The 27,743-nt window shown below is 53.5% G+C and overlaps 2 protein-coding genes across 2 annotated transcripts in view; one reads left to right on the top strand and one right to left on the bottom strand.

Moving 5' to 3' along the window:
• The first annotated feature begins 2,762 nt into the window (after positions 1-2,762).
• Positions 2,763-3,697, top strand: LOC132666543 (olfactory receptor 2H1). The gene is given in 5 exon segments (XM_078446461.1): positions 2,763-2,864; positions 3,040-3,199; positions 3,202-3,320; positions 3,322-3,500; positions 3,502-3,697. Coding segments are annotated over 5 exon segments (756 nt in total).
• A 9,381-nt stretch (positions 3,698-13,078) lies between these two features.
• The window catches only part of GABBR1 (gamma-aminobutyric acid type B receptor subunit 1), a 28,375-nt gene continuing 13,710 nt past the window's right edge, over positions 13,079-27,743 (bottom strand). Inside the window, exons 12-23 of the mRNA XM_078446477.2 lie at positions 22,873-23,115; positions 22,221-22,284; positions 20,785-20,862; positions 19,121-19,271; positions 18,560-18,692; positions 17,379-17,495; positions 17,181-17,288; positions 16,771-16,864; positions 16,063-16,190; positions 15,504-15,632; positions 15,223-15,366; positions 13,079-14,983 (exon numbers count right to left, since the gene is read on the bottom strand). Of these exons, the coding sequence (XP_078302603.1) occupies positions 14,810-14,983; positions 15,223-15,366; positions 15,504-15,632; positions 16,063-16,190; positions 16,771-16,864; positions 17,181-17,288; positions 17,379-17,495; positions 18,560-18,692; positions 19,121-19,271; positions 20,785-20,862; positions 22,221-22,284; positions 22,873-23,115 (1,563 nt within the window). The 3' untranslated portion in view covers positions 13,079-14,809. The remainder of the gene's footprint in view (positions 14,984-15,222; positions 15,367-15,503; positions 15,633-16,062; positions 16,191-16,770; positions 16,865-17,180; positions 17,289-17,378; positions 17,496-18,559; positions 18,693-19,120; positions 19,272-20,784; positions 20,863-22,220; positions 22,285-22,872; positions 23,116-27,743) is intronic.

The following is a 27,743-nucleotide window of genomic DNA, read 5'->3' as shown; positions in this document are numbered from 1 at the left end:
GCTCCCCAGCCCAGGCCCTGGCTCCCAGCGCAGTGCTCACACTCGTGGGGCCAAAGAAATGAGGAAATGCAAAAACCACTAGACGAATGTGAGGGGAGAAGAGCCAGGAACAAAATGGTAGATGAGAGATAGTGGAGAAGACAAAGATTGGGGGAGGAAAGACAAGGTCCCTAAGGGAGAGGCCACCTAAAGAGATTGAGGAAGAAGAAAGGGGAGCATGGAGAGGCCAAGAGGATGAGGATGAGGATGAGGAGTTCAGAAATGAAAATGAGTTGATTAGGACAATGGCTGGTGGGGGACAACAGAGGCGGGGCTACCATTCAGGGTACAGGACTTGTGAGTCACAAAGAAGTAAAGGGGGTGACTGCCCATTGTCAAGTTCTTCTCTGCCAGGAGATGCTCTGGAGTTGAGGACATTGGTTGCACACCTGGTGAACATATAAACCATGAAGTTGCACGCTTTAAATGGCAAATGTATAAATATATCTCCACAGAAGAAAACAAAGGAATGGTTCATTAGAGATTCAGCGTGGTGTTTGCATCTGGGGCGTGGGCACACTTGGAACATTTGCTCAGCTCTGTAACCTAGTTGCTGGTTGACTTTCTTACTCACTGAACTGTAGACATGTGCTTACTCACACTTTCTTGAATATATAAAAATATGGAAAAAAATAAAATATGTCCTATAAGAATGATGACAGAAAAAGAAGAAAACCAAGTATGATACAGAAACAGAAACATCCAGAAGATGTACAGCAGGCTGGGAACCAGTGTGAGGAGATGTGGAGGCTGCCCTGCCCTCCCCCTCCCTGAGTGTGGAGGTCACCCAAGGCCAGGAACCCCTGAGTACCTGTCTCTCAACTGCCCCTAGCTACAGCCTCCTGCCCCATCTCTGAGTCAGCCTTCTATGCCCCAATACTCCTCTTTTCTACAGAAGAAACAGTCACCTCCTCTAGGAAGCTTTCCCTGATATATCCACCCAAAGTGGTCTTTCACCTTATTACAGACCCTATTCCCTCATTCACTCAGTATGTTGGAATTATTGACCTTTATATTTTTCAAAATGTTTATTCATTTATTTTTGTAAGGGGAGGAGTGGGAGTGAGGGGCAGAGAGAGAGGGAGACAGAGAATCCCAAGTGCCCTGGTATTACTGACCTTTAGAGCTTGGGGTCTCATCAAGATAAAACGCTTCTGCACAGCAAAGGAAACAATCAACAAAATAAAAGGCAACCAACAGAATGGGAGAAGATATTTGCAAATGACATATCAGATAAAGGGTTGGTATCCAAAATCTATAAAGAACTTATCAAACTTAACACCCAAGAAACAAATAATTCAGTGAAGTGGGCAAAAGACATGAATAGACATTTCTCTAAAGAAGACATCCAGATGGCCAACCAACACATGAAGAAAATGCTCAACATCACTCCTCATCAGGGAAATACAAATCAAGACCACAATGAGTTACCACCTCACACCTGTCAGAATGGCTAAAATTAACCACTCAGGCAACAACAGATAATGGTGAGGATGTGGAGAAAGAGGAACCCTCTTGCACTGTTGGTGGGAATGCAAACTGGTGCAGCCACTCTGGAAAACAGTGGGGAGGTTCCTCAAAAAATTAAAAATAGACCTACCCTATGACCCAGCAATAGCACTGCTAGGAATTGACCCAAGGGATACAGGAGTGCTGATGCATAGGGGCACTTGTACCCCAATGTTTATAGCAGCACTTTCAACCATAGCCAAATTATGGAAAGAGCCTAAATGTCCATCAACTGATGAATGCATAAAGAAGTTGTGGTTTATAAATACAATGGAATACTACTTGGCAATGAGAAAGAATGAAATCTGGCCATTTGCAGCAACGTGGATGGACCTGGAGTGTATTATGCTGAGTGAAACAAGTCAGTGAGAGAAAGATATCATATGTTTTCACTCATATGTGGATCTTGAGAAACTTAACAGAAGACCATGGGGGAGGGGGCAAAATAGTTACAAACAGAGAGAGAGGGAGACAAACCATAAGAGACTCTTGGATACAGAGAACAAACTGAGGGTTCATGGGGGTGGGGGAGAGGGAAGAGAGGGCAAAGTGGGTGATGGGCAGGGAGGAGGGCACCCTTTGGGATGAGCACTGGGTATTGTATGGAAGCCATGAACCACGGTAATCTATGCCAAAAACCAAGAGCACACTTTACACACTGTATGTTAGCCAATTTGACAATAAATTATAATTTTTAAAAAGCTTGGAGTCTTTGATAATGTTTCTATATTAATGACGATCTAAATGTGCTTGTGGCTTGCGTCCTGCCTGTGAGCATCTCAGGGCAGTGACAGACCCGTCTGTGAACCGGATCGTTAGCCGCAAAGGGAAGACCTTTCTCCTAGATACAACCTCAGTCCCTGACGAACCCCCTCTCCCCCCCTCAACCCCTGCAAGGAGGACGCATGGATTATAAGCAGCCCCACAAAATTCCTCTGACAAATAGAGAAATGATCCACTCCACAGACATAGCTTATAACCCGAAAATCCACTCAAAACACACATGACTTTGCTGGTTCTTCTGGCAAATGCGCAGGGAGGACACAGCTCCCCCAGCAGCACTCAGAGCACAGGGGCGCCAAGGGCACGCAGTGCTGGAAATTTCCACTAGCCTCCTTCACCCGCAGCCCGCCAGCCCCAGGCCCCGTTCGAAGTTCCACCTCTCCTTCGGGACGCCCCCTCCCGCCGCCCCCTCCCTGTGCCCCTCCTCCGAGATGCCTCACCACCGTGCGCTCTCCTCCGGGATGCCCGCTCCCCCACCTCCGCGCGCCCCTCCTCCAGGACGCCCCACCGACCTGGTGCACCTGCCAGACCAGGTGAGTTCCGTCCAGTCGGGACAGGAACCGGCCGCGCCAGCAAGAGCTCCCCGGGGGACTTCTCTGCACACCCAGGGCCCAAAGGAACCCCCTGTGCAGACCCAGGGGGGCAGCACCCGCATCATCCTGCTGTCAGTGCAGGCCCCCAGGCTGCACGCCCTGAACCTCTCCTTAGATCTATGCTTCAGCGCAAGCTGCACCGCCCAGATGCGGCCCACCTCGGGCGAATACCACCAGCCTCCTGGGCTGCCCGTTCCTGGGGACCACGGAGTGCGTCGTCCTCACACTGATGGCCTTTGACCGCTACGTGGCCGTCCGCTGGCCCCTGCACCATGCTACCCCTGCCTGAGCCAGCAGCTGGCGGCCACCACCTGGGCCACTGGCCTGGTGGAGTCAGCGGTCCTGACACCACCCCCTCTCCGTCTGCTCTTGTGTCCCCACGGGCAGGTGGGTGATATTTTTGTGTGAGGTCCCGGCTCTGATTGCACTGTCCCGCGGAAACGCCACTTACGGTGAGATGCAGCTGGCTGTTGTGGTCCCTCACTGCCCCTGCCCGAGCAGTGCTCAGGTCAAGTCTGCCACAGGGTGGAAGAAGGCATTCCGGATGCACCCCTCCCACCTCGCGGTGGTCACCCTCTTACGACTCAGTCATTACTGTCTACCTGCAGCCCCCAAATCCCGACGTTCAGCAAAGGGGCAAGTTGTCCAGTCTCTGCTATGCGGCAGGCACTCCAGCACTTAACAACCCTCTTGTTCACACCCTGAGGAACAGAGGGGTAAAGGGGGCACTTGGGACGCTGCTTGGGAGGCACAGGGACCCAAGGGAGTGCTGAGAGCTGCCTGGGTGCTTTCCAGTCCCCAGGGAATCAACCTGCCTCTGTGGGGATGCCTTGTGCCCCACACCACGCCCTCCTCACCCAGGGCGCCACAGGGGTGGGCACTAGCTGTGTGTGTGTGTGCGTGCACACACGCGTGCCTGTGTGTGCGCCCTGCGTGTGTCCGTCTGTGTGTGCGTGTCAGTCCGTGTGCGTGTGTCTGTGTGCGTGTGTCTGTCTTTGTGTGCATGTCCGTCTGTGTGCGTGTGCATCTGTGTGTGTCCATCTCTCTGTGTGCGTGTCTGTGTGTACGTGTCCATCTGTGTGTGCATCTCCGTCTGTGTGTGTGTCCGTCTGTGTGTGCATGTATGTGTGTGCATGTCCATCTATGTGTCTGTGTCTGTCCATCTATGTGTCTGTGTATGCATGTCCATCTGTGTGTCTGTCTGTGTGTGCGTGTATGTGTGTGCGTGTCCGTCTATGTGTCTGTCTGTGTCTGTCCATAAATGTATCTGTGTGTGCATGTCCATCTGTGTGTCTGTGTGTGTATCTCCGTCTGTGTATGTGTGTCCATCTGTGTGTGCTTGTAATCATGTGCGTGTCCATCTATGTGTCTGTCTTGTGTCTGTCCATCGATGTGTCTGTGTGTGCATGTCCATCTGTGTGTGTGTGTGTGTCTGTGCGTCTCCGTCTGTGTGTGTGTCCATCTGTGTGTGCGTGTCTGTGTCTGTCCATAAATGTATCTGTGTGTGCATGTCCATCTGTGTGTCTGTGTGTGTCCGTCTGTGTCTGTCCATCTACGTGTGTGTGCATGTCCATCTGTGTGTCTATGTGTGCATCTCCGTCTGTGTGTGTGTCCATCTGTGTGTGCATGTATGTGTGTGCATGTCCATCTATGTGTCTGTGTCTGTCCATCTATGTGTCTGTGTATGCATGTCCATCTGTGTGTGCGTGTATGTGTGTGCGTGTCCGTCTATGTGTCTGTCTGTGTCTGTCCATCTGTGTGTGTGTCTGTGCGTCTCCATCTGTGTGTGTGTCCATCTGTGTGTGCATGTATGTGTGTGCGTGTCCATCTATGTGTCTGTCAGTGTCTGTCCATAAATGTATCTGTGTGTGTGTGTCCGTCCATGTGTCCGTCTGTGTGTGTGTCCATCTGTGTGCATGTGTCTGTCTGTGTGCATGTCTGTCTGTCGTGTCCGTCTGTGCGCCATGTGTGTAAGGTACAGATGGAAAATCTGCTCAGAAGGCACACACCTCCATGTGAGGTGAGACTATAGGAACCATCATGTATCCGTCCTCTTTCCTTTCTTCCTGAACTGTCCCCATCTCCACACCATGTGCCTGGATCACCGGTCACATCACTGCTTCACCCCCACATCTGATCCCTGCCACATCATTTTGCTTCTCCCTCAAGTTGTTTCCACTTCTTTATGTGTGTTTGATATTTTCCATCCATTTCACCCTCTCTGTTCTGACAGCAGAACAGGGGAGCCTCAAGCTCTGAAACCAGCCCAGGAACACGCAGCTGACACCTAAGACCCAGGCCCCGCAACCTCTCAAAGGCACTCAAATGTCACAGCCTCCTTAGGCCTGGGGCCAGATGAAGCCCATACGCCAAGCGGGGATGGTCACCTGGGCACCTGCACCCCGCCCCCAATGCCCATGGGTTACCTGGGCACCAGCATTTCTCCCCGCCCCACCCCCCACCCCCCCCCCCCCCGGAGTCCACAGATCGCCTGGGCACCAGCGTTTCTTCCCAAGCATCCAGGGGTCACCTGGGCGCCTGCATTTCTCCCCCGCCCCCCCCCCCTTCTCCTCCCCAACCCCGCCCGGGGCCACGGGTCACCTGGGTACCTGTATTCCCCACCCCACACCCACACCCCCACCCCCGCCACTCCCAGTGCCCAAGGGCCCTGCCCGGATCCGCAGGCCAACCTGCAGAACCCCCAGAGCCCTGGCCGCGCGGAGGCACGGGACCGTTTGCACAACGCGGGCTCTGGCGCCCTCTGCCGGCTTCACTCGGCACTGCGCCTGACGTCGGGGGAGGGACTTACCTACCTGAGGAAAAGTGTGTACAATACACATACCCGTACACATTTCAGGTACCATTTAAAGTAATTTACACATATTAACGCATCAGTCCCTGTCACAACACCACGAAGCAGATACTAGCTTTTTCAGATGCACAAACTAAGAAAGATATTTTGGGGCGCCTGGATGGCTCAGTCATTTGAGCATCCAACTATTGATTTCCACTCAGGTCATGATCTCAGGGTTCATGAGATCGAGTCCACCATCAGGCTCTTCGCTGATGATGCAGAATCTGCTTGGAATTCTCTCTCTCCCCCTCTCTGTCCCTCCCCTGCTCACTCTCTCCCTCTCTCTCTGCCCCTCCCTGCTTACTCTCTGCCCCTCCCTGCTCATTCTCTCCCTCTCTCTGCCCCTCCCCTGCTCACTCTCTCCCCTTCTCTGCTCACTCTCTCTCTCTCTCCCTCTCAAAATAAATAAAAATAAGCCTTAAAAAAAAAAAAAAAGTAAGACACAGTTTAAGTAGCAGCTGAAGAAGTTCAGTGATTGGTACCCAGGTGGGTGGACTCAAATCTGTGTTGTTAACCCTGTGTTTTGGTACAAACAGTGCCTCTTTAGCCCAGTTAGGAAGTCTCAGCCTTTCAGCAAACTTTGAGGAAATCATCCCAATCTAGAAATCTGATTTTCCACGTGAAGGAGGTTTCCTCCTGGGAATGGGAGTTTATCACATGCCTCAAAGCTGCTGGAAGTTGTGTTACAGCTCATGGTTTGTGTTCCTGGCTCACACACACCTCCACCCCTGGATTTCAGGCTCTCAGAAGGCAAGGACTGAAATGTTGCAGAAAATTGGCACCCAATTAATTCTATAAATGAGCAAAGGATTAAATAAATAAATATCTACAAAAAAATGTGTAAAGCTTTCTGGAAGATCCTAATCCCACAGATGTGGTCTCTTAGCTTTTCCATGGCAATGGCAATTCCAAGTTCTCTTTGGTACACGCTGATAAGAAAAAGAAAAATCCTATGTTTATTCTAGTCCCAACACAAAGTGGCTTTGGCTGAACATGCACAGAACAGCTGTGTTAACTCTCTCCATCCTCCTCTTTCCAGCCATCCGTCCAGAGTAATTTATTGTCTCCTCCACCTCATGTTAGCCTATGTCCTGATCTCAATGTAGATCCCCCCCATCTTATATTAATGTCCCAATCTCATCCCCACAAGTAATGTTGACCTTAATTCCACTTTTCAAATCGCTTAGGTAATTTCTTTTTCCCATGACCACGTCTGCCCTCTTCCTCTCACTGGCATCTGGAAACGTCCAGTCTTTCTGCCTCTTTATCAGCTCCGTTCACACGGAGGCCCTGGTGTGGAAATATGACAGAGAATTAAATGAAGCAGTCTAAGAAACTTTTAATGAAACCTGATTTGTTGAATAAATGCTTTAACACAGGCTTAAAACTAGCATCTCATTCTGAATTAATTCTATGTGTAAAGTTATCTACTAGAAACTTCAGGAGAAAATCTCTACTAAGATTAGTCAACCACAATCCAGAGAAGCCGGAGAAGATACAGATGCTCAGAGGCATATTTCTAGCCTGATTAAGCACCACACAAGTGACTTCAAGGCTCTTGGCCTTAGTAAAAACTGCCATTTTACCAGCACAAGAAAAAAAGAGAATTACAATCTGGGACAAACAGGTAGGCAAGTCCAGGGGACAGAGGAGAGAGCACACATTTTAAGGACAAAAGGGATGAGGTGGATGAGAAAATGTTGGGTTCAGAGCGAATGGTCAAGAAAGACTTCTTTTTAAAGCACAACTTCCCTAGAACTTAATGTAGTTGGCTTTTTTCTTCTTTACTTTTTTTAACGTTTGTTTTTGAGAGAGAAACAGAGCATGAGTGGGGGAAGGGCAGAGAGAGAGGGAGACAGAACCTGAAGGAGCTGTCAGCACAGAGACTGACACGGGGCTTGGACCCATGCGCCATGAGATCATGACCTGAGCTGAAGTCAGACGCTTAACCGAGTCACCCAGGCGCCTCCAGGATTCTTGAGGCATCTTCAGTGTAAAAACATGGTTTTATTAAAGCACAGGAACAGGACCCATGGGCAGGAAGAGCTGCACTAGGGTTGTAAGGAGGGACTGATTATATGGTCTTAGTGGGGATAAGTCTGTAAGGGATTTGGGAGCAAGGTTCCCAGGACTTTGAAGGGATAGCTCCTGTTAGGAAAAGGTCATTGACTACAGAGTAGTAAAATCTCAGTTATGAGACCCTCCAGATGTGTATCAGGGGCTATAAGCTTGGAGGATGATTGCCGGCATATACCTTGGGGCAGTTGAGATCAAGGAAGTTCTCAAAGGGATTGTTAAAGGATCCTGGGGGTTGAGATAATGTTACATTAAAGTTTTGACATCAAGGCAGCTGAGCTCCCAGAAGAAGGTCACTGTGCGTGTCTCAAGGACTTGTCAATGGGCTGCAAGTTGCAAAGAAAATTAATTATTTTCTTTTGTCTTTGTTCCCCACATCACGTTGAGAAGGCTGTTATGAGCTAACAGTCCACTGGAGTAAACTGGGAACTTGGGAGTGTGGTGGCTTCTCAGTGCCTGAGCTGTTGGGGGAGGGGGGCTCCTGCTGGAGTAGCTGAATGGTTTCCACCTGCAAGGTCAAGCCCCCCTCTTCCTATCAGGTCTGCATTTGACCAGCGGTGCTGGGCCTGAAGCGCCCCTTGCCGGCCTCTGGACTCCATTGTGGTGAGATTTCCGTTACTAATTTTCAAAGGCAAACAAGAGATCCAGGGAACCCAGAATAAAACAACAAAGTGTATGAGTGCTTGGGTGCCCGGGAAGCAGAGGATTCTTCTGAGAGGTTTGAACCACGGCAGAGGGTGCAAAATTAATAGGAGATATTCACTGCTTTACTGTGTGCAAAGAGCTAACGCATGTTGTGCATGATGGTGGGAAGATGTGGGAGGAGTTACATCAGGGACCTGAATGATTAAGGAGGAAGGTGGACATTATTTTAGGAATGCATGGAAGCTACTGAATTGGGAAAAACTGGGAAGTGGGACCCTTACAAATGCTTGAAGCCTGTACGACTTAGGTCCCACGGGGACAGGCACTTAGCCATCCACCTGGTACAATGCTTGAGCCAGAAGTATTTACGGGTGTCATTCAAGAACCTCAGGGTTTTAGTTGCAAATTCAAGTCTGGCCACTGGTTCCCTTCTGAGGCACCCACTGGGTAGGTAAGACACTAACGATGGCAGGGGTGGGGCAAGCTGAGGGCCAGGCACAAGCTAGCACCCTCCCCCCCTCCACCGATGGGATACGTGCAACATTCCTCAGCTTGCACCCCGCCCCTCAGGTGGGATGTGTGTGCTATTCCTCAGACAGCGCCACCCCCGAGGTGGGATGTGTGCGATATTCCTCAGGTTCTCCTGCTGCCCAAGGAGGAAGAACAGAAAACAAATAGTTAAACTGATATCGTCTCCATCAGTTTATAAACATCTCAGTGATATCAGGGGAAAAGGGCAATCTTATCAGTAGCGTAATCTCCAGGAACTCCCACTGTCTCATGTTGATGCTTTGCCAGGCGGAAAACAACCTTAGCCTGAAGACAGCCAGGCCTCCAGCAAGGAGTCTTCGTTAGCATATGGAAATCCCTTTAAGAAAATTCGTCTTTACTTTACCTCCCCCAGCTCTGTAGCATGTAACCAGTCACTCTTCACAACCCCAGTGCAGCTCTTCCTGCGCATGGGTCCGGTCCTCGTGCTTTTATTATTTTGTAATCACCTTTTTGCACCGAAGACGCCTTCAAGAATTCTTTGTTGGCCATCAGCTGCCAATCCTACCATCGCCCCAAAACCATGCATGGGGCCCAGCTCCCACTGCATCGCAGAGCCAGGCTTCCCGTTTCTCCCATGCAGAATCAACCCCTCACTCCTGAAGGGCACCAGAACCCACAGCCGAAATAGGCCTCTTTAGCATACGGATTATTTCGAGCCAAGGCCGTTGAGGACCAGCGATGCAGGAAAAGCGCTAAGCAAAGGCAGGCACAGGTCCCTTTGCATCTGGGAGGATGCCTCCCTCCCTGAATTCCAAGGGTACTCCACAACTTTGATCAATGAAGTCATTGACTTAAATCTGCAAAACAAGCCTGTCTGTGCAGTCTGCTTTCATGCCTTCCCTGACTTCCTCCCCCAACGGGCTCAGAAGCCCAAGCCCCTTGCCCTTAGTGCAGCCTAGAATGGGCACTAGCGAGCTCCTAGGTCACTATGAGCATGATGCAGTCACTGTGGGAAAACGTTTGTCATTCTCTGTAAGCCTGTCTCCCGCTAGCTGGAGACCTGGAGATGGGTAGAGGAAAAAGAGGATTTTTCTTCCCCCTGTCCCCACCGCTCTCCACACACCGGGAGGGAACATTCCACCAGCCCACCCTCAAAGCCTCAGCACGTTCACGGCAGCGGCTGCCGCCACCGGAGCCCGAGTTTATCTTCCAGGAGAGTCTCTAGTGTCTCCTATCTTACTCCACAGGCCATACGGGGGGGCTGCCATATTGGTGACGGGTTTTGAACATCACAACTGTTTGGGGATGAGTTGTGGGGGGGGGGGGACCCTTTCTCTGATTTTCCCTTATGTTATTGGACCATGAAGTGCAAAGAATTCCCTGCTCCAAAAGCCTGAGTGAACAAACCAAAAGGCAGCAGTCCAGAGGGGCCCGAGGTCACAAGGACCACGGCGGCAACCAGCATTGTCAGAAAGAGCCAGTGAGGGACTCCGGCTGGCCCTGAAGCATCCAGAAGGCAAGGTCTAACAAGAGGCTGCACGATCCATCAGCTTGGGGTGCAGACAAGCAGTATGAGGAGGTGCCGTGAACCGTCTCTGGAGGACGCGGACCACACACAGCAAGGGATGGGTCACTCTTTCCAAAGGCAGCTTCAACAGCACATTTATCCTGTCCCATGAACATTTTTACAGTGTGGCATTCATTCCAGGACGTGGGGCCTGTGTTTCTGGCACTTGAACGTGCAAGGCCTTGGGACGGCCTGGACCAATGGGACGTGGCAGAAGTGACACCATGTGACTTTCAAGGCTGTGCCAGAAAAAAGACAGCTTCAACCTGGCCGGCTGTCTGCTCCCGGGTCTCCCAGGATGCACACCTTTGGAGCCCAGCCACCACGTCATGAGCAATCCCAGGCCACATGGAGAGGCCACGCCTAGGGCTCCACCAGACCACCCAGCTGAGGTCTCCACTGATGGACATCACCCATCTTTGGGCCCTTCTGACGACCTCAGCCCCCAGCCTTCAGCTGTCTCCAGTATCTCCCCACTCTCCCCTGTGTGAGCTCCTGACCCACAGAAGCCGGAGATCAACAATTACTCGTATTTTAAGGTGCTGTTTTAGGGCAACAGGTTGTGCAGCAACGAACGCCAGTACGAGGAGTCTGGCTGCTGGCTCTACTCATTAGCAGAGTGACCCCGGACCCCAGACCAGGGCCACGCTCTGCCCGAGCCGCAGTGTCCTCGCCAGATGAGGGTCTCGAGAGCACAACGCCTTCCTTACGGTCTGTCCTGAGCCTCAGAGCTGTCACCTACAGACCTGCCTACCTCCTTTCTGCCTCCACCTACACCCTCACTCATTAGAGAACGTGCACCCAGAGGAGCTCCTGCCCACGTGTTCCCAGTCAGAACTTGTTTGTAGAAACACCACCAACATGGCATAGAGCTCTCCCGAAATTCTCTGATAGTGGGTGCCCAGGCGGGAAGCACAGTGCAGCCAGGTGGGCAGTCCAAAGCCCAGGGCACTCCAAGCTCAGCTCCAAGGTCACACGCCTGTGGGAGAATCCATTCCCACAGAGGCAGGGCTGGAAGCACCTGGCTCTTCCAACTTCCTTCCAGCAGGGCATCTGCTCAGCTGGTTTCCTGATTCCCACAGCGTTTAGCTCACCCTCGACCTCTGCAGAGCTGTGCAAAAGACATCTGAGGCAGCAATAATGGTCTTCTAGGGTCTACCCTGGGGCTGGAACAGCACATTTTGCACACCACAGGCTCGCCTACCGCACAGGCTTCTTGCCTTTCCCTGAGAAGGAGCCGCCGTGGGAGCAGGGGAACTTGCAGTGAGTGCAAATGGCCTGCAGTGAATAATCACAGTGGACTGGTGTTCAACCATCGCTCTGGGACTTAACCCACAGGAGCTCTCCTGGGACTTCAGAAAGGCCTTCCGAACAGGACGATGAAGTGAGCGGACCACCCAGGCCTCCAATCTTCCACAAAAATGTGAGCATTGCTTTAAACAAACAGTACCAAAGGGAAACACAAAAGCTGAGCTGCAAAGAATCACTTCACTCAGACAACTCAGGGAATCATTCCCTCCTCTCAGAGAACTCAAGAAATCACCTGCTCCTCTCAGAGAACTCGGGGAATCACCCGCTCCTCTCAGAGAACTCCAGAAATCATCCACTGCTCTCAGAGATCTCAGAGACCTCACAGCGAAATTATCCGCTCCTCTCAGAGATCTCGGGAACCACTCACTCCTCTCAGAGAACTCGAGGAATCATTCCCTCCTCTCAGAGAACTTGAGGAATCAACTGCTTCTCTCAGAGAACTCCAGAAATCAGCCGCTCCTCTCAGAGATCTCAGAGACCTCAGAGCGGAATTATCCACTCCTCTCAGAGATCTCGGGAACCACTCACTCCTCTCAAAGAACTCGAGGAATCATTCCCTCCTCTCAGAGAACTCGAGGAGTCAGGAGTCCCCAGGTTTCCTTGCCCTAATGGACCACTCAGTACTTTCTGTTCTCCGACAGCAGTTTCCTTGCCAGCTGCTCAGGGTTCTCAGAGACTGAAGGCAGGGGGTGCTCAGGGGCCGCTAGGCCCAAGGTCACCAGCACCCGCCATTCTTCTGTGGTGCTTGATCCCTAGGAGGGAGGGTCCTCGCGTCTTCTCAGGCGTGTGCCCCAGGCTCCAGTGAGCACCCGGCACTGTCACACACGTCCTTGAACAGCAGCGACAGCGCCTGGCACTCACCAGCATCCTCCGCGGGCCAAGGACCACTCCAGGCCGCGGTCCTGGCACCACTGGACAAAGGGCCGAGTGATGGTGGTGGGCAGGACGAGGCAAGGAGCTCCAGGCACCTTTCCGCAAGTGGTGGTAACGGACGCTCCGCCGCGACTCCAGAGCCCCCACAGTTACGCGCTAAAGTATCACTGACTGGTCGCGGCCCAATCCTGTCCTGCTTTGAGAGGCCCTCAGTGGACCAACAAAACCTTCCTTCCACCCCTCTGCTGTGGGGCCTTTTCACCAGCATGGAGCCCCCCGAGTTCCCCTCCTGGGACTGAAGCCCAGTGTGTTCTCAGTAAGGGATGAGCTGATGAGTCACACTGTGCACTGGTTTATTGAGATTGGGGGAGATCCCTCCCCAAGAGACACCACAGTGTGAAGGGGATGTCACCTCCTGCCCGGAGTTCCGTCTGTCCACCCGGGGAGCCTTCCTTTGGTTGGGATTCTCAACCATCACCTACAGGACACAGCCTCCCAACCTGCCCCCACTTCTTCTCCCTTAAATCCCCCCAGAAAAACGCACGACCAGAGGGAGCAGTTCTGGAAAGAAAGACTGTAAGGCCTGGGGAGGGTGAACATAAGCAGGGGGGCAAGGGGAAGGGGTGACATGAGCAGAGGGGGAAGGGAAGGGGGGACATGAATGGGTGGGGGGGGGGAGAGTTGAGGGGAGGAGGAGGGGGAAGGAGGGGGGCAGAGGAGGGGGGACATGAGCATGGGGGAGGAGGGGAGACATGAGCGGGGGAGGGGGGCAGGGAGAGGGGAGTTGAGGGGAAGAGGAGGGGGACATGAGAGGGGGCAGTTGAAGGAAGGAGGAGGGGGGAGGAGGGGACAGGAGAGGGGGGACATGAGGGGGGCAGTTGAGGGAAGGAGGAGGGGGAGGAGGGGGCAGGGGAGGGGGGACATGGGGGGCAAGGGGAGGGGGGAGTTGAGGGGAGGAGGAGAGGGGTGGGGGGGCAGAAGAGGAGGGGACATGAGCAGGGGGGCGGGGAAGGGGGGACATGAGCAGGGGGACAGGGGAGGGGGGACATGCGGGGGAGGGGGGACATGAGCAGGGGTCAGGGGGAGGGGGAGTTAAGGGAGGGAAGAGGGGTAGAAGGGGGACAGGGAGGAGGGAACATGAGCAGGGGGTGGGGAAGAGAAGGGGAGACATGAGAGGGGGTGGGGAAAGGAGTGTACATGAGCTGGGGATGGGGGGGAATTTCGGGCAGAAACCAAGTGAGTGGGAACTGGGGACAAGGGCATCACCTCGTGCAGGGTGGGCACCTATAGCTCTGCTGGGAGGGTGCCATGATTTCCAGGTGCAGAGGGGGAGGTACCCAGGTACCACGAGCACGCAGGGAATGCGTCTGGATACACACGGATGTGCCCCACTGGGAAAGACCCGCCTCAGCTACACATGCACACGGGCCAGGAGAGCTTCGGGGTAGCAAGGACACGTGATCCCGGGGGGAGGAGACAGCACCTGTGCAGAGCAGGTGTGGGCCAGCATGAGCACGCGCAGGTTGAGGCGGGAAGAATGAGCGCCAGGAGGAGGCAAAATTCAAGAAGGACAAACCTGGTGTTAGGGGTGAGGGGTGGACCCGGGGAAGGAGATTACACGAGGGTGGTAGTAGGTGAGGGTGTGGCAGGAGAGGAGTGCAGAGGTGGGCGGGGCGGAAGGGAGGGAGTATCAGGAGGTGGGCGGGGACAGGGCTGAGGTTGGGGGTGGGGGGGGCCAGGAAGGCGCGAAGCGGAGGGAGCACCAGGAGGTGGGCCCAGGCAGGCCAGGCAGAGGTGGGTGTGGGCAGGGCAGATGTGGGCGGGAGCAGGGGGAGGGAGCATGGAGAAGTGGGCGGGGACAGGGCGGAGGTGGGCGGGCAGGCAGGGTGGACCGGGTGGGGGGCGCAGCGGCGAGGCACAGAGGGGACAGCGGAGTCCAGTGGACGCAATTTGGTGAGGACACAAGAGACACCGCCAGTTCCCAGAGTCGGAGAGTCCGAGAGGCCACCCGGCCTCACAGAGGGGGGACTTCGTCCCGGCCCTCCCCTTCCCTCCCCCCTCCCAGCCTCACTTGTACAGCAAATGAACCCGGCTCCCGTCACAGCTGAGCCGGTCAGGGGGCTCATGGGGCCCCCTGGGCAGGCCCCCAGAGGGGTCTGGGGGCGTCGGGGGGTGGCGCCGCGGGCGGAGCTGCTGCCGGGACCGGAGCTGGTGGCGCAGCTCAGAGACGCGCTCCTCCTTCTGTGGGAAGAGGACGGGAGAAGGGGGAGTGAGGAGCGAAGCCGGGGTGGGGGGGGGGGGGGGCGGGGGGCGGGTGGTTGGGCAGGGACGCAGAGGCAACAGTGGACAGAGGAATGGAGAGTCAGGAAAGAGTGCACAAGGGGGGCGGGGGGGGGGGGGGGGAAGGGCAGGGACGAGAAGGGACCAGAGAAGTGAGGACCAGGGACGGGAGGGACGGTCCGTGAGCCCCCACCGCGCACCTCGGCAATGATCTTCTCCAGCTCCCGGTTCTCCTTCTCCAGCAGCCGGGACTTCTCCTCGTCGTTGTTGTTGGTGGAGGACCCCGTCTTCATGGTGTCCTGAGCCTCTGACTGCCACTCGCCGCGGGTGACCAGCCGGCGCACCTGGGAGGCCAGTGTGGGGGGTGTGGGGTGCTGGAGCGGGGCGGAGGGGGGGAGGCCAGGAGGGGGGCAGGGGGACAGGGAGCAGAGACCCAGGATGAAGGCGGGTTCGGCCAGAAGGGGGGGGGGGGGAGCCTGACCTTGGGCACGAACAGTACCACCAGAGTGATGTAGGAGGAGAACACTATGGCGAGGGACGCGAAGGCAAAGGCGGCGTCCTGCTGGCTGGACAAGATCATGGTGACGGGGGCGGTGATGAGGCACAGGACCTGTGGGCGAAGGAGCTTGGGACCTCCGGGCTCTCCTCCCCCAGGACAGCCCATGAGGACACATGCTGGCACAGCTGCCCTGCCATAAGGGCCCAAACGTGAGGCCACCCTCTTGGGCTCTAGGTCAGCCCCTGCCTCTCCTGCTACCATTACACACATTCAGTCCCCAAGTGTCCCACACCTGGTGGCAAGCCGACCTGGCCAGGGAACCACACACAAGCCATCTAACCTTTCTGCTTCCTCGCCCGTGTAGTGGGGACAGTACCGTGTGCCTCATGGGCGGTCACAGGAAGATTAATGAGACAGTGTCTGCAGCGTGCTTTACCAACTGTAAAGTGCTTGGCAAACCTGGGGCATTAAAAACTATTTAAGACTTGCACCCACTGACCCCAGGCAGCCCCTGGGGTCAGGGCCAGGTGCTGCGGCTCACCGCCACATTGTAGATGGCCATGCCCACGGCCCTGTGGTCGTTGATCTTCTCGGTGGACACGCTCTTAGTCTCATAGGCAAGAAAGATGCCCAGCAGCAGTAGCAGCCCCTTGTAACCATAGAAAATGCCTAGAACAGCAGGAATCGGTCACATGGGCAACAAGCCCTCCAAGCGTCCACCCCTGCGTCCACTCTCCGCCCACACCCCCCACCTACTGCAAACAGGGCTCCCCTCCCATCGGCCCCTCTGACCTAGCACAGCCATCTCTGTGCATCCCCCAATCTGACCACCTGACCACCTCCTCCTGGGACACAAGTGGATGACTGCTGACAGCAGCTATCCACCAGCCCCGGGGCCACACAATGTCTCACCCCCTCACCCTCCAGGCTGAGGGTAAGTTTTACCCTTTGTGGTAAAACCGCAAGACCAGAGCAATGTTCAGGAGGCCAAAAGGGGCCTGCCCCAGGCCCTCACAGCTCTGGTCTTCCTATAGGGAGCAGACCAGACGGAAGGGGTCAGGCCATCCCCCCTGGTCCCTCTGCCACACCCCTGCTTTAGCCCCCCGCTCCTCCTGGAAACAGTCCAACTCTCCCCCATCCCCAGAAAGGATCAGTGCAATGACACAGAGGAGGACACTCTTCTTCCGAAGACCCTTGTCCCCACCAGCCCGCTGTCCCTGCCCCACCCCCTCCCCCACAGCCCACACACCGAGCCACGTATTCATCTTCTTGGAGCTGCAGTGCTCCAGCTGGGGCAGGATGGACACATCAATGTCTTCCTTCGGCTCCTCCTTGGCAAAAGTCTAGTAGAGAAATTGGGCCACCAGAAAGATGGCAGTCACCCTCCCCGCCCACCCCTGCCCCCCCTTTTCTAGGAGACCAGGCCCCGTGCTAGGCCCAGGGGTGTTTTCGTGAACCCCAGCTTTCCACATGCCTGGAAGGTCTACACATCCCTCCTGGCTCCCCACTACTCGCTCTCATCAAGGAACCTCGGGGCACCGGAGCACGATGCTGGACAGCGCTCTCCCACGAGTGGCTGCACGCCTCCAGACCGTACTCAGCCCAGACACCAGCGAGCCCCACTCGGCCCTGGCCGCAGTACCTCCTCCCAACCTGTACCTCAATGGTTCGATGCAGGGGGTCCACAATCTGCCAGATGGCGAGAGTGACCACATCCATGCCCACCAGCAAGCCCACCGTGGCATACAGCTTCCAGGGCTCCAGCGTCTGCACAAACAGAGCACAGGCCAGTCGCAAGAAGCCCTCTAGGCCCCGGGAGCCAAGGACCTGAGGGCCGAGGAACGGCAAGCAGCTCACCTTCCTCCACTCCTTCTTCTCCTCCTTCTTCGTGAAGACCGTATGCACCCACCAGATCTTAGTGAACATGGAGCCGTAGCCCAGACTGAACCCCAGACCCAGGAGCCAGAGGCGGGCCTGGCACAGGACGAGAGAGCAGGGCAGTGTGGGGCAGAGCCTCGTGAGGGAACAGGGGTACAGCCGGTGGGGATGGGGGTGTGGAGGGCCAGCAAGGGAGTCCCTGCCTTCAGCAACGTCCTCCCATCCAGCAGGGTGACCGGCCACAGTCTCCTGGGGTTACTGGCCAGTTGGGCGGGTTACAGCCCCAGACCCTCCACAACACAGCCCCACCCACCTCTGCAGGCCCATCTACGGGCCTTTGCTCCCCCTGCTCCAGCCACACTGACGTGCCCGCCTGAGATGCTGGCTCTTCTAACCCTGCAAACCACGTGAGTGACCACCTTTATCTCTCCAGCTGATAAAGCCCAGTGTCCTTTGATATTCAAATGCCACCCCTGCTGGGGTCCAGCCATGTCCTGAGCTGCTTCCTCTCTGCTTCCACAGCACTCTGTGCAGACACCCCTCCTAGAGCCCCCTCTGTCTACCTCTCCCACTGCTTTCTGGTTTTACTGGGGACATACAGCCTCTGGCAGGGTGCACGTGCACAGCTGCAGGGTCGGGACGGGCACACAAGGAGGCGTGAGGAGGGCAGGGAAAGAAGGACTATTTCCCACCAGCATAACAGAACTACAGAAGCCAGCCTTTCCCCACAGCCCAGGACCTGCCATGCCCCGAATACCAAGAACGTCCTCCCTGCCCCCACTCCCTGCTGTTAGTTCAGGTCTCCGAACCACAACCAAGGCCACCCTGGGAACCCAGTTCCTTCTCTCAGCCCCACACAAGCTGCCATTGTTCAAGGGCTCTTTGCGCAGACCCTCCTTCACCCTCAACACCTCCCCTCTTGTCCATGAGGCCATGGCAACCTTGGAACCGACAAGAGAGCCACACAGTGAGAAGGTCTGGAGAACAGAAAGAAGGAATGGGGCCAGGCAGGGACCACAGGGGTGGCATTAGGGGGACAGGGACAGTCGAGGAACGGCAGGGACCACGGCCTTCTGGGCCGGGCTCCTGGGCTGGGCGGGGGGGGGGGGGGAGGGAGGACAGCTTCCTCCTGCAGGGTGTCCACCCCACATCCTCCTTACCTGACAGACAAAGGGGAACTGGCTTCTGCCAATGTGGTAGCCGTCCAGCCCGAGGGGGAAGACGGCAGCCAGTGCCAGGGCACAACCCACAGCAGTCAGATTGTTCAGGTGGGGCTGGGAGTTCTGGATGTAGCTAGGGGCAGAGGTGGGGGTTGGGGGGGGGGGGAAGAGTGGAATTAACCTCTTCTCCTGGGGGGTCAGCTCCTCAGTGCCGCCAGGGCCTGACCCAAGCTCGGCCACGGGCAAGGGTGCATGGTGCAGCCTGGGAGACAAGGCCGCATGGGCGGGGGCTGGCACAGAGCTGCGGGGAGCTCCCCAGCCCAGGACACCACCTGCACACACTGTGTCCCCTGGCCCCAGAGGCTCTTGGTGTCCAGACAGCTGCTTTGGGGCTGGGATGGGGGGTTTCCAGGCCAGTGGCCACTGGGAATGCATTAGAGTGAAAGCATCCACCGCCCAAGGCCTCCGGAGGGTCTTATCCTTGGTCCCTCGGGAGGGGAGGGCATGCCCGCTGTCTGGGAGGGGCAGACAGAACAAGGAAGTGTCAGGAAAGAGACTTACCGGACATGAGAGTTGTAGATGTTAAAAGACAGACAGACCACAGCCAGGACAATGCCCAGGCTGGACAGAACAGAGACGGAGATGAAGAGTTTCTGGGACATGAAGCGAAATGTCTTGATGACCAGGGTCTGGTCAGCCGGGGGGGCCCCTCCTGCATGGCATGGGGGGTAAGAGGGGTCTGGTCAGCTGGGGGTCCCTCCTGCATGGAACTGCAGGGGGGGGGGATCTGGTCAGCTGAGGACCCCTCCTGCATGAAACTGGGGGGGGTTCTGGCCAGGTGGGTGGCCCCTTCTGCATGGCATGAAGGGTAAGAGGGGTCTGGTCCCTCCTGCATGGAACTAGGGGAGGGGTCTGGCCAGCTGAGGACCCCTCCTGCATGGCACTGGGGTGTTCTGGTCAGGTGGGGGGGGGGTCCCTCCTGCATGGAAATGGGGGGTCTGGCCAGGTGGGGGGGTCCCTCCTGCATAGCACTGGGGGGGGCACGGGGGACAAGGAATGAAGATGGGGCAGGTGACACTGTCTCTAGTCGTGAGGACATGGGGACCCTCGCTGCCCTGGACCGGGGCCCCTCCAGTGCCCACTCCCTGCCGCAGGGGGTCAGGAAGCAGTCAGAAGTGAGGGGTGGAGCTACAGACCCAGATGTATCACCAAAGCCCTAGTCTGTTTCTGTCATTGTCTGTTCCGTGTGTTTTTCTGTCTGTTTTGCAGCAAAGGAAAGTGGGTGGGAAAGAAGGGTTGACAGAGATAAACCTCACGAGGTCTCTTATGACTCAAATCAAAAGCTGCAAAAGACAGCTGTAGAATCATAAATCCAGAAACTTCAAAGTATCCAGGCTGGTCTCCTCACCTTAGGAAAACACTGATCTGTGATTTTTACCCCTCGTAGGGTGATATACCCAAAGGTGTTTTCTGGTTATTAATAGGGGAAGCTCAAATGTGTCATCGAGTTCACAGGGGAAAAAACGAAAAAAAGAAAAAAACCAATTTCAATTTGTTTCGCTTTAAAAAGAAAAGTGTAATTTAGGCCGTGCAGCATTTATAGCAGCACAGAACACTGTCCTAAATTCAAATTATGAAGAAATGTCAGCTCACCAGCAGTGCTGGGAATCTCTAGATCCCAGCTGGGTAGGGCAGCTGTCCCCACCTCGGTCCCTCCTTTTATCCACCTTGAGTGTCTTTCCTATTTCTGATCATTTAGCCCACAAAGCACACAAAGAGTAATTGTTTCCTTTTTCCCTTTAAAAAGCACATGTCATTGGAAGAGAATTACATGAGGTTTCAAAGCCTCTCCTATAGTTTAAGTTTTCCTGACAGAGATGAAGAGGCCATTGTCGGCCTCAAGTAGCTGGTTCAGAGACAGCAAGGCACCAGAAGCTGGTAAACCCAGACGGGGTTTCCTGGCTGCCCCCTGTGCACCCCCACCCCTAACCCTCATACCTGAGCAATGTCCTATCCATACCAGTGCATTGCTACCAACCACCTGCCCCTCCCCAAATACACAGCTCCCCTAGCCGTGTCCGAACCTGGGCCCCCGCCCCCAGACCATGTACCCCACATTCTAGCCTCAGGCACCTGCCACCCCCTTCACCCCTGTTCACATGCACAAGGCTCTCCCTCAACTGCTCAGAGGCACTGAAGGAAAACATCAGCAGGGCCCTGCTTACCAATCCACTTGTCCGTTTTGGACCAGGAAAGGTCATCCTTGGTGCTGTCATAGTAGCCAATCTTCTTGTAGCTTCCACCTGGATGGGGACAAGGCAGGGGGGTGGGGTGGGGGTTGAGGGCCCAGCCCGGGCACCAGCTTCCCAGGGTTCTACTTCACCCTGAGCCCCTCAAGGGCACCTGGGAGGACCCGGGGGCTGCCTGCACCAGCAATCTGACCGAAAGCAGTACAGGATGGGCCCCAACACAACATACATACAGAAGAACACCTTCTACGTCTAAATGGTCCGCCGCCGTGCAGCAGCCTCACACCTCTCACTGCGGATGTCTCGCACGTCGATTCTGGCTTCTAAAGCTTTCAACATCCCTACTCATTCTCCCTCTCATGACAGACAGAATCACAGGATCTATTTTCCCAGTGGCTTTCATTTTAATTTTAGACATTTCTCTTCTGTTGGCTTGGGTTCTAATTCCTTGGAAAGTTGCATCTGCCTCTTTAAAGACCCACAAGACAAGACGGAATGCAGCATGCAGCTCCTAAGATTCCTGCTCCACATCTGGTTATGAACAGCTTCCTTCAGAAGCCAGCGCACCGCCCTCCAGCAGGGGTGGGAGGAGGGGGGGAGGAAAGGGGGAGGAGGATGGGGGAGGGGAGGGAAAGTGGGGGAGGGGAGGAGGGTGGGGGATGGGAGGTAGAGGGGGGAGGTGGTTCGAAGGAGGAGGATGGGAGGTGGGGGGAGGGGAAGAGGGGGATGGAGGGTGTTTGGGGGGGATGGGGTGGGGAAAGGCGGGTTTTGGGGGGATGGGGTGGGACGCGGGGAGGAGGAGGGGGGTGAGGATAGGGTGTGGAGGAGGAAAGGGGGGTGGGAGATGGGAGGAGGGGGATGGGGGGCAGGAGAGAAAGAAACTTCCCTCCGAAGGCCACACAATGGCTCTCTTGCAGGGGCTCTAGGAAGCTGGTTGGGGTGTGAACAGTTCAGCTCACAGAAACCTGGCAAATACACACATACATGTGGTAAATTATAAGAAAATGCAATCTAGAAAAACCAAACTATGACCACCACACAAAAATTAGGATGCTTGTTTATATAGCAGGGAAATTCAATAGGTTGGTTCCTTTACAAATGGTCTCTGCCAGATGTGGCTTTCCTTGAGTTGTGGGTAAGTGACCAACAAGGCGTTAGCCCCTCGTTGGCAAGCCACCCAAGGGAAATTCCTGAAATTAAATGGGAAGCCACTGGGGAAAGACGGGCTTTCACTTTGCCTGCCCCTCTCCAACTCCTGAAAACCCACTGTCCCTCAGCTTTTCACTGCTCTCATACTATAAGAGCTTGACAGGCAGTTAGAGGAGAGCAGCCAGCGGTGGGAGGCCCCTAGGTCATTGAGTCTTACCCCAGGCAGTGACCCCAAACAGCTGGCCCCTGCCCCCTGCGCTCACCCTGCAGCTGCTCGATGAGAGTCCAGGCCATCCGGGAGCCGCTGGCATCGAAGACCACATGGCCCTGAGGGAGGGAAACAGGCGGAGGCAGACAGAGGTGATAAAAGCAAGAGCGAAAAGAGACTCAGGGACTCTCTGGATCCTTATGCTTTGATGTAACTGAGCCTCTGAATGAAGTCTATTTCTGGCATTTGCCTGCATATAGGACGTACCCCAGATGCCCATACCCTAGATTTCAGACACATTATTCTGTTGAAAAGAAGCTTCACCCATGGGATCTGAGTGAGAAAGAACCCCAGGTAGAGCACCGGAGACCCGGCCCCTGGCTGTGTGACCTGGGTAGTCACGAAATCCTTCTGGACACTAATTTCCCCACTCTGAAAGGAACAGGAGACAACCCATCCGACTATTTCCTCCTCTAACGTTCTACGATTCTCATCTATGAATTCCTACACTGGAAAGAAATGAGGGAGAGGTGGAAACAAAAGGAATACACCACTTTTCCTTCTAGTCTCTTATGGGTTCTTCTGGTTTGGGGGTCCCTACCCCCCAACCCAAGACCCATTATTGCAGAGACTGACGTGCACATCCAGGAGGAGGACGCTGTGTCTGTGGGAGGGTGGGGAGTGTGAAGGAGGTCACTGTAACTCACAGAGACGCCCTCGAAGGACGAGGAGTTCATCGCCCGGTAGATTTGGTCAGTAATGGTCTGGTTGTTATAGTTGAAGTCCTCCAGGCGCACCCCCGAACGGCCACCCCCTCCGGACGTCTTGTTCAGAGCCAGCGCCAAGGCCCAGATGGCGTCGTAGGCCAGCGGCGCCTCCTGGAACCCACCGGTCTCCTCGGGGTGTCTCTTGAGTCGCTTGGTCAGCTTCTCCACAAACTCCTGGGATGTCTGCGGAGGGAGGGAGGGGAGAAAGGGTTGGCGCAGGAGGGGGTGGGGGCACGGCTTCTGATTCTGGCTCCAGAACTTCTGCTGAACGGATGGTTTGTGCTCATGACAGATCGAGCGCACGGACCTTCGAAATCTAACCATGCCCCTGTATCTCTTAGATCAGCCGGTGAGCTGGGTCCAGGGGCTCAGCGTGCCCGGCCACTAGCTCAGAATGGGAACAGAACGTCTGAGGAACAGTCACTCTGCAGAACGAATGGCAAGAGAAAGGAGACGTGGACGACCTTCTCTCGCGCTCAGACCCAGCACCTGACAGCTCCTCCAGTTCGGAAACACCCTAGATGAGGTTCCTGCAGAGCCCTCCTCACTGGACTCACCAGGCAGGAAGGGGACTCTTCAGTGTGCTACCTGCCTTACCGTCCTCACGGGCCTTCAGCTCACAGCCCCCTGAAGGGTGTTCGAGAGACTGAGAGCCCAGAAGCAACCTTCATGTGTTTGAGGTCCAATACTCAGCCCCTACCCACACCCTCCCCACCCTCAACCTCTTTCCTCCAGAAGCTAAGGAGAATGAGATAGCTCCTGTAACTGTCAGGAGATGAATAAAGAGCCCTAAATTTCTGTACCTGGCAATGACCTCATTTGGCTAAATAACCATAGGTCAGTTGCTCAAGTTTTTGGAAATGTCTACCACGTAATGGAGAAAAATCACATCTGTCCTCTGTTACCTCCCAGAGGCCACACAAGGAAATGCCCAGAGGCTACCTCTTGGCAAAGCACAAGTAATACACAGGGCACCTCAGAACTCTGTTAGATCTGGAATGTACTAACATCCTCAGACTCTAAGGAAGAAATGAATGATGAAGTATAAATAAAAATCTGTTTCCCATGCCCTGCCCGCTTTTCTTTCTATTCAACTTTCTGAAGATACAGGAGTGGGAGGTGCAAGGGGCAGGCAGTGTGGTACAGGGGAAACTGCCTCTAAAAACAGGCCAGGACCAAGTTCCATCCGTCTGCACACCCTCAGCACCCAGCCCTGTGCCCAGCACACCATGGACAAGCAGTAAATGTATCCTGGATTAGGGCAGCAAAAAATACCCCACATGTAATTCTAATGGGAGATACATGTCATTGTACATTTGCCCAAACCCACAGAATATACACCCCCAAAAGCAAGCCCTTGTGTAAACTATGGGCTTTGGGCGATAATGTATCAATGTTGATTCATCAACTATAGGCACTCTGGTGGGAATGTTGATAATGGGGGAAGATGTGCACATATGGATTCAGGAAGTATATTCTTCTCAATTCTGCTGTGAACTTGAATTACTCTAAAAAAAAAAATAAAGTATTTTTAAAAATGTCCATTGGCACTTTTCCAAAGAAGACATCCAGATGGCCAACAGACACATGAAAAGATACTCAACATCACTCATCATCAGGGAAATACAAATCAAAACACAATGAGGTACCACCTCACACCTGTCAGAATGGCTAACATTAACAACTCAGGCAACAACAGATGTTGGCGAGGGTGTAGAGAAAGGGGAACCCTCTTGCACCGCTGGTGGGAATGCAAACTGGTGCAGCCACTCTGGAAAACAGTGTGGACATTTCTCAAAAAATGAAAAATAGAACTGCCCTACGACCCAGCAATTGCACTACTAGGTATTTATCCAAGGGATACAGGTGTGCTGTTTTGAAGGGACACATGCACCCCAATGTTTATAGCAGCCCTATTGACAGTAGCCAAAGTGTGGAAAGAGCCCAAATGTTCATCAATGGATGAATGGATAAAGAAGATGTGGTGTATATATATAATGGAATATCACTCAGCCATCCAAAAGAAGAAATCTTGCCATTTGCATAATGTGGATGGAGCTAGAGAGTATTATGATAAATGAACTAAGTCTGAGAAAGGCAAATATCATATGATTTCACTCAGATGTGGGATATAAGAAACAAAACAGATAAATGTATGGTGGGGGGAACAAGAGGAGAGAGGGAAACAAACCACAAGAGACTCTTAATGACAGAGAACAAACTGAGGTTGATGGAGGGAGGGTTAGGGGGATGGGCATTAAGGAGGGGACTTGTTGGGATGAGCACCAGGTGTTGTATGTAAGTGATGAATCACAGAGTTCTCCTGAAACCAATATTTCACTGTATGTTAACTAACTAGAATGTAAGTACAATTTTGGAAGAAAACAAAATAATAAAAACAACTTGAAAAAATAAAAAATAAAACTAAAAATGTCCACTGGTGGGGGCCCTGGGTGGCTCAGTCGGTTAAGCATCCGACTCTGGTTTCAGCTCAGGTCATGATCTCAGGGTTTGTGAGTTTGAACCCCACGTCGGGATTCTCTCTCCCTCCCTCCCTCTCTCTCTCTGCCCCTCCCCTGCTCACACCCTCTCTCCTGTCTGTCAAAATAAATAAATAAGTAAACTTTAAAAAAAATGTCCATTGGATAGATCTCAATTCCAACTGACCCATCTACCTGCTGTGTAACCTCAAATGACTTATTAAACCCCACTAGTTGGATATTCAACTTTTTTTTAAGTGGTCTTCAAGCTCAGTGAAGATCCCAACATGGGACTTGACCTCATGATCAAGACCTGAGCTGAGATCAAGAGTTAAACACTTAACCCACTGAGCCACACAGGCGCCCCCTGGTTATTCAACTTTAAAATGGGCATAATACTATCTCGAATAGTTATTATATAAAATAACAATATATATAAAATACAGGGTATAAAGTAAGTTGCAGTTTCTCTTTGTGAATCTCCTTGTCTCTTAATCTCACTGTTGTCACTGATACTCAGATCTATAATCAGGCTCAGCATTTCAGGACCTGTATCCCCAACTGTCTCTGAGGCATTTGTAACTATACGATCAGTAATCCAAAATTAAAAATATCTAAGACTAAGCTCAATTTTTCTTCACTCCCAACACTTCCCAATACATGAGACTGAAGCTTTAGAATCACCTTGGGCTCTTTCAAATCATGAAGTCCTCTCAATTCTTCTATTGAAATGTTTCATTAATAACCATCAGCCCCTATGGGGCACCTGGGTGGCTCAGTCAGTTAAGCGGCCGACTTCGGCTCAGGTCATGATTTCACGGTCCGTGAGTTCAAGGCCCATGTCGGGCTCTGTGCTGACAGCTCAGAGCCTGGAGCCCGTTTCAGATTCTGTGTCTCCCTCTCTCTCTGCCCCTCCCCTGTTCATGCTCTGTCTCTCTCTGTCTCAAAAATAAATTAAAAAACGTTAAAAAAAAAATTAAAAAGGGGCGCCTGGGTGGCTCAGTCGGTTAAGCAGCCGACTTCGGCTCGGGTCATGATCTCGCAGTCCATGAGTTCGAGCCCCGCGTCGGGCTCTGTGCTGACAGCTCAGAGCCGGGAGCCTGTTTTGGATTCTGTGTCCCCCTCTCTCTGACCCTCCCCCATTCATGCTCTGTCTCTCTCTGTCTCAAAGATAAATAAACGTTAAAAAAAATTAAAAAAAAAATAACCATCAGTCCCTACACTGAAAAATGTTAATAATGATAGCTAACATTTCTATCTCCTTACAATGTACTAGGTATTTTCTAACATATTTATAAGGTATTTGTAAGGTGTATATATAAATTTATTTAATCCTCAAATAATCTAATGAGGTTTATTGCCCATTTTAGAGATAAAGAAACAGTCACAGAAAAGTTAAACTTGCCAGAAGTTATACCGCACAGCAGGGCTGGGATTCAAGGCCAGGCAGGCTGGCATCAAAGTCCTTACTCTTGGGGTGACTGGGTAGTTCAGTCAGTTAAGAGTCCAACTTTGGCTCAGGTCAAGATCTCACGGTTTGTGGGTTCGAGCCTCGCGTCGGTCTCTGTGCTGTCAGCTCAGAGCCTGGCGCCTGCTTTGGATTCTGTGTCTCCCTGTCTCTGCTCCTCCTCCGCTCTCTCTTTCTCTCTCTATCTTTCAAAATAAATAAATAAAAACTTAAACAAAAAACAAATGTGATGGAGGGGCGCCTGGGTGGCGCAGTCGGTTGAGTGTCCGACTTTGGCTCAGGTCACGATCTCACAGTTTGTGAGTTCGAGCCCTGCATCGTTCTCTGTGCTGACAGCTCAGAGCCTGGAGCCTGCTTCAGACTCTGTGTCTCCCTCTCTCTCTGCCCCTTCCCCTGCTCACACTCTGTCTCTGTCTCTCTCTCAAAACTAAACATTAAAAAAATTTTTTTTAAAGTAGGGAAAAGCTGATAACAAACCTGGAAACAATCTCAGTGTTCAGCAGTGGGGAGTGTCCAGACCCACCATGATACATTATACAATGTTAGTTTAAAAGAGATAATTTAGGGGCGCCTGGATGGCTCAGTTGGTTAAGCGTCCGACTTTGGCTCATGTCACGATCTCACGGTTCGTGAGTTCGAGCCCTGCATCGGTCTCTGTGCTGACGCTTGGAGCCTGGAGCCTGATTTGGATTCTGTGTCTCCTTCTCTCTCTGCCCCTCCCCACCTCCCCATCTTGCTCTCTATCTCCCTCTATCAAAAATAAATAAACATTAAAAAATAAAATCTTAAAAAAACACAAAGAAACAAAGTCCATAGTCCTCCTAACCACCTTGCATCACGTCTGCATGTGGACATGCCCCCTC

This window comes from Panthera onca, chromosome B2, assembly GCF_046562875.1.
Source record: "Panthera onca isolate mPanOnc1 chromosome B2, mPanOnc1 haplotype 2, whole genome shotgun sequence".
Classification (NCBI taxonomy): domain Eukaryota; kingdom Metazoa; phylum Chordata; class Mammalia; order Carnivora; family Felidae; genus Panthera; species Panthera onca.
This window is presented reverse-complemented; position numbering and strand designations above follow the sequence as displayed.